The sequence below is a fragment of the Sapajus apella genome, unplaced genomic scaffold, assembly GCF_009761245.1.
Source record: "Sapajus apella isolate SASKATOON/1434 unplaced genomic scaffold, GSC_monkey_1.0 scaffold689, whole genome shotgun sequence".
Classification (NCBI taxonomy): domain Eukaryota; kingdom Metazoa; phylum Chordata; class Mammalia; order Primates; family Cebidae; genus Sapajus; species Sapajus apella.
This window is the reverse complement of record NW_022437615.1, coordinates 27035-33451: the sequence shown is the minus strand read 5'-3', so window position 1 is coordinate 33451 and position 6417 is coordinate 27035. Positions and strand designations below refer to the sequence as shown.

Below are 6417 nucleotides of genomic sequence, written 5' to 3'. Positions count from 1 at the left end.
GAGGCAGAGGTTGCAGTGAGCCAAGATCATGCCACTGTACTCCAGCCTAGGCAACAGAGTGAGACTCATCTCAAAAAAAAAAAAAAAAAAAGAAATTGTGATTATAAATATGTTTTTGTTACCAATGTCTTTGTATGTATCCTAATTTGCTTTTGAGCTTTTTCATGTTTGCACCATTTTTTTCATAATTTTAGAATTGTTATTTCTTTTTGTATTTTTCTACCACCACAATTTAAATATTTTTGTTTTATCATTTTTCTGATTTTCAATATTCGTCTGTTTTCCTGTTTCAATCATTATTATTCAATTTTTTAAATTAGCATATGCATTTTTAATGATTTCTTTCTGAAAATTTTATAGTATTTTTGATGAGATTATATTGCCCCATTTACAGATTGTACTGTTTCAGATTTGGACATTTAAAAAGGCCACCTGTCACAAAATTTACAATGTAGCTTTGTCCTGGCATAGTCAGAAAACAGTGGTCTTGGCTGGAGATTATGGGAATCTCTCAAACATCATCTTCAGGTTTGTCCTGTCTGAAATTTTGTGTTTACTTCTAGCTAAAGGAGATTGTTTATGTTTCTTCTGCAAAGTAAGTAATCGCTTGTGACACCTGCCCTCTCTGTAGCACTGCAGTGCTCCTCTGCAGTGGCCTAATTTGTTATTTTATTTCTTTTCAGTTGTATGCTTTTATTTTGCCCAAAATCTTTGGTCTTAGCAGACTCAAACTCTCATTTCAAAGTATATTACCATTTCTTTCAGCACTTTATGTCATGGGAGACAGAAACAGTGTGAAAAGGCCCGTCAAAGCCAGAAATTAAGTTGTATGTGCCAATATTTTTCTCATCTTTTAAGAAAGAAACCAGAAGTTGACAACTTACTTGTAAAGAAACTATGTAATATTAGGAAGCAGAAAGTGTTGTGTTTGGTAAATGTCAGAAACTTTTTATTTTTTCTGTGTGGATTTTTGCATTGAACTCACTTTATGCACTGCACACACTTAACTCATAAATTATCTAATTATCTACATATGTATTTTGGTTCGTATGCTTTCTTTTTTTTTTTGTGGGGGCGACAGTTTTGCTCTTGTTGCCCAGATTGGAATGCAATGGCACGATCTTGGCGTACAACAACCTCCTCCCGGGTTTAAGCAATTGATTCTCCTGCCTTAGCCTCCTGAGTAGCCGGGATTACAGGCATGTACCACCACACCTGGCTAATTTTGTATTTTTAGTAGAGACAGGGGTTCTCCATGTTGGTCAGGCCGGTCTCAAACTCCTGATCTCAGGTGATCTGACCATCTTGGTCTCCCAAAATGCTGGGATTACAGATGTGAGCCACCATACCCAGCTGGTATGTATGTTTTTATAACATTTACATATCTCTGAAGTACTTAGGACCTGTGGTATGTTGCAATGTCATCTCATTTGTGTGGATTGAATAATTTTATCGGTTAGATTCGTAAAAATATATTTATCAGAGTCTAATAAGTGGACTAATTTGTTTTTATTTCTTTTCAGTTATATGTTCCTATTTTGCTCAAGACCTTTGGCCAGAGCAGGGCCTAGAAGATTCTTTTCAAAAAGTGATATTGAGAAGACATGAAAAATGTGAACATGAGAATTTGCAGTTAAAAATTGGTTGCACCAATGTGGATGAGTCTGAAGTTCACAAAAAAGGTTATAATAATCATAACCAGAGTTTGACAACTGCACAGAGCAAAGTATTTCAATGTGATAAATATGCCAAAGTCTTCCATAAATTTTCAAGTTCAAACAGACATAAGATAGGGCATACTGGAAAGAAACTTTTGAAATGTAAAGAATATGACAGATCATTTTGCATGCTTTCACACCTATCTCAACATAAAAGAATTTATATTAGAGAGAATTTCTTCAAATGTGAAGAATGTGGCAAAACCTTTAATTGTTCCTCAACGCTTACTTATCATAAGAGAATTCATACTGGAAAGAAAGCCTACAAACGTGAAGAATGTGGCAAAGCCTTCAACTGGTCCTCAAGACTTACTGAACATAAGAGAATTTATGCTGGAGAGAAACCGTACAAATGTGAAGAATGTGGCGAGGCCTTCACCTGGTTCTCAAGCCTTTCTAATCATAAAAGAATCCATACTGGAGGGAAACCCTACAAATGTGAAGAATGCGGCAAAGCTTTTAATCGATTTGGGATTTTTACTAAACAGAAACTAATTCATGCTGGAGAGAAACCCTACAAATGTGAAGAATGTGGCAAAGCCTTTAACCAGTTCTCAAGCCTTACTACACACAAGGCAATTCATACTGGAGAGAAACACCACAAATGTGAAGAATGTGGCAAAGCTTTTTCCTGGGCCTCAAGCCTTAGTGAACATAAGAGAAATCATACTGGAGAGTACCACTACAGATGTGAAGAATGTGGCAAAGCCTTTAAAAAGGCCTCACTTCTTACTAGACATAAGGTAATTCACACTGAAGAGAGACCCTACAAATGTGAAGAATGTGGCAAAACTTTTAACCGGTCCTCAACCCTTACTATGCGTAAGAGAAGTCATACTGGAGAGAAACCCTACAAATGTGAAGAATGTGGCTAAGCTTTTAATCAATTCTCAATTTTTACTAAACATAAGATAATTCATGCTGGAGAGAAACCCTACAAATGTGAAAAATGTGGCAAAGCCTTCACCTGGCCCTCAAGCCTTAGTGAGCATAAGAGAAATCATAAACCCCTCCAAATGTAAAGAATGTGGCAAAGTCTTTAAAAAGTCCTCACTTCTTACTAGACATAAGGTAATTCATACTGAAGAGGAACCCTACAAATGTAAAGAATGTGGCAAAGCCTTTAACTGGTCATCAACCCTTACTCATCATAAGAGAATTCATATTGGAGGGAAACCCCTAGAAATGTGAAGAAGGTGGCAAACATTTTAACTGTTCCTCAATTCTTACTAAACATAAGGTAATTCATGCTGGAGGGAATCCTTAAAGTGTGTGGAATGTGTCAAAGCCTTTAAGTAGTCCTTGAGGTTTGCTACATATAAGACAACTCGTACTGGAAAGAAACCCTACACATGTGAAGAATGTCGGAAAGCCTCCAACAGATCCTCAATTCTTAACAGACATAAGATGATTTATACTAGAGAAACTCTACAAACCTGAAAGATGTGACAATGCTTTTGGCAACACCTCAAACTTTTCTAAGTATAAAAGAAATCATATTGATGAGAAATCCTAGAAATGTGAAGAATGTGATAAAGCTTTTAAATGGCTGTCACACTTGATTGACTGGAGAAAACTACTAGTGTGAACAATGTGGCAAAATATTTAACCAATGCTTACACCTTATTGCACAGGAAAGCATTTATACTTGAGAACAAAGGTTCAAATATAAAGAAAGTGTAGGCTGTGCATGGTGGTGGCTCATGCCTGAAATCTGAGCACTTTGGGAGGCTGAAATGGACAGATCACTTGAGGTCAGGAGTTCAAAACCAACCTGGCCAACATGGCGAAAACCCATCTTTACTAAGAATGCAAATAAATTAGCCAGGCATGGTGGCAGGCATCTGTAATCCCAGCTACTCTGAAGGCCAAGACAGGAGAATTGCTTGAATCTAGGAGGCACAGCTTGCACTTGGACAAGGTTGTACTACTGCACTCCAGCTTGGACTACAGGGAGAGACTCTGTCAAAAAAAAAAAAAAAAAAAAAAAGGAAGTGTGAAAGTCAATATCTGCCCACATTCAACATCAGAGAGTTTATGCTAAATAAAAGCATTAAAAATACAATTAGTCTCAAAAGATCTTTCAGAAATATAAGCCCTTAAGGTGCAGAAGAATGTTTATTCTGAAGACAAACACTACAAATATACAGAGGGTTGTGGTACTTTTACTTGTATCACAGATTTTATTGTTCACATTTGGTACTAAAGGAAACCCCTGAGGCAGTTGTTCCAACTTTGTTTAACATCAGGGAATTTATATAATTTGGAAAAATATTTTTTCAAAAACTACAGATTATAAAACACCAGAGAGTTTATACTAAAATATATTTTTGTGGATATAGTAAATATTAAAAAAATTAATCCAATATTAAGTTCATGTAAGTATCAGGGAATTCACAGTAGAAATATCTGTCTCTCAAACGTTAGACATTACACTAAATCGAATTGCTGAGTATAGTAAAAAATCCAAAAATAAAGTTGGTAGAAAACCTATTTGTATATAACTTTAAAAGAACTAGATCTTGGTCGGCCTCCGAGGCTCACACCTGTAATTCCAACACTTTGGGTGGCCAAGGCATGTGGATCTCAAGGTCAGAAGTTCAAGACCAGCCTGGCCAAGATGGTGAAAATGTACCTCTACTAAAAACTACAAAAATTAGTTGGGTGTGGTGGCAGGTGCCGGTAATCCCAGCTGCTCAGGAGGCTGAGAAAGGAGAATCGCTTGAACCCAGGAGGCAGAGGTTGCAGTGAGCCAAGGTCATGCCACTGCATTCCAGCCTGGGTGACAGAGAGTCCATCTGAAAAAAAAAAAACTTTGAAGAGTTATATTTAGTATACTTATTTTTCTTTTTTGGAAATATACATTTTTTTTGGCCAGACACAGTGGCTCACATCTATAAGGCCAACACTTTAGGATGCTGAGGTGGGCAGATCACTTGAGGTCAAGAGTGAAAGACCAATGTGGCCAACATGGTAAAACCCCACCTCTACTAAAAAGTAATACAAAAATTACCTGGGCTTGGTGGTGCACACATGTAGTTCCAGGTACTTGGGAGGCTGAGACATGATAATCACTTGAACCTGTGAGGTGGAGGCTGCAGTAAGCTGAAATTTTGCCACTGCACTGCAGCCTGGGTGACAGAGCAAGACTGTGTCTCAAAGAAAAAAAAAATAAATATATATATATATAGTTTGGAAACTGAAAAATGATGGAATTCAAGTTTCAATTACTTCATGCTGTTTCTTCATTTCTATTGTATTCACATATAAAAGCATGTGATCAATTCTTGCTGCACCAAAGATTTGGGAGACTCTTTTTATTAGGTGGTTATTGTTTAGGACATCTCTTATGGGCAAGTATGGACATTAAAATGTAAGATGGTCCATGCCCAGAGCTGTTTGTAAAGAAAAAAAAATGTAAAATGCAAGATGAAAAGCTAAGTAGAGGGTTTCACCGTGTTGGTCAGGCTGGTCTGGAACTCCTGACCTCAGGTAATCCAAAAAAAAAAAAAAAAAAAGAAAAGCTAAGTAGAAAGCCTCTTTGTGGTTAACTTATAGAATTGGGTGATGTATGAGGTAGCCCTTCTGAGTAATATTCCTTTGTGTGTTTTGTTTTTGAGAGGGAATCTCATTCTGTTGCCCAGGCTGGATTACAGTGGCATGATCTTGCAAGCTCCTTTTTCCAAGTTCAAGTCATTCTCCTGTCTCAGCCTCCCAATAGCTGAGATTACAGGTGCCTACTACCATGTCCAGCTAATTTTTGTATTTTCGTAAGACAAGGTTTCATCATGTTGGTCTTGATCTCCTGACCTCAAGTGATCCACCCGCCTCAGCCTCCCAAAGTGCTGGGTTTACAAGTGTGAGCCACTGCACTCAACACCAAGTAATCTAATGCATTATTATGAGAAAAGAATCATCCTTAATTATATTTAAAATTGAATCAAAATTAATTAGTATGTCATTTTAGTAATTGTACTTTTATGTGATAAAACTACATTTTAACGTCTCTAGTATTATTTGCCAGTGGCAAAGAAGTTAAATATGGTTCCTGTAGGTTAATTTTTTTCTTTTACATTTAAATTTATTTTTCTCAGTTTTTGTGTGTACATAATATGTGTATCTATTTATGCCATATATGGTATATTTTGATAGTCATACAATTTATAGTATACATTTATAGTATGCTATAAATTGTATACTATAAAATTATAGTATACAATTAAATGATTTATAGTATACAATTATACTGTACAATTTGTAGTAATCACATTAGGGTAAAGAAAGTACTTATAACCTCTGGCTTTTATGTTTTTCATTACAAAAAATTCAATTCTGCAGTCTTAGTTATTCTAAAATGTACAATTAAATTGTTACTGACTACAACATTTTTATGGTCATTATAAAATTTATACAAGCATAAATAAAATCAATATACACTCAAACCAATAGTGTGCAAGCAATTTTTTAAATTCACATTTCTACCAACACTTGTTTCTTCTTAATTAGTGTCATTCTAACAGAAGTGATATCACCTATTTTTTTTTTTTGCTTCCCTTTCCCTGATAACAGACAGTGACCATTTTTTGAATGATCTATTGGCCACATGTATGTCTTTTTTTGAAAAATATGTAAGTCTTTTTCTCATTTTTAATAGTTGGGTTTTTTTAATTTTATTTTTTATTTTTTAATTTTTTTTTTT

General features: G+C 35.5%; 1 protein-coding gene and 1 long non-coding RNA gene across 3 annotated transcripts; both read left to right on the top strand.

Annotated features, from left to right (window-relative positions):
* Positions 1–1321: 1321 nt before the first annotated feature.
* On the top strand, positions 1322–3246 carry LOC116546225. The gene is made up of 2 exons (XR_004266635.1): positions 1322–1356; positions 3101–3246. It is a non-coding gene; the product is annotated as an uncharacterized LOC116546225 (long non-coding RNA).
* Positions 1530–3108, top strand: LOC116546224 (zinc finger protein 431-like). 2 transcript variants are annotated; one of them, XM_032272546.1, is made up of 2 exons: positions 1530–2238; positions 2323–3108. In XM_032272546.1, the coding sequence occupies exons 1-2, from the start codon at positions 1847–1849 to the stop codon at positions 2591–2593; spliced, it is 663 nt and encodes a 220-aa protein (XP_032128437.1). In that variant the 5' UTR covers positions 1530–1846; the 3' UTR covers positions 2594–3108. The 2 variants fall into 2 exon arrangements, with proteins under 2 accessions (XP_032128437.1, XP_032128436.1); XM_032272545.1 differs by having other exon boundaries at positions 1530–2437; positions 2766–3108.
* Positions 3247–6417: the final 3171 nt, after the last annotated feature.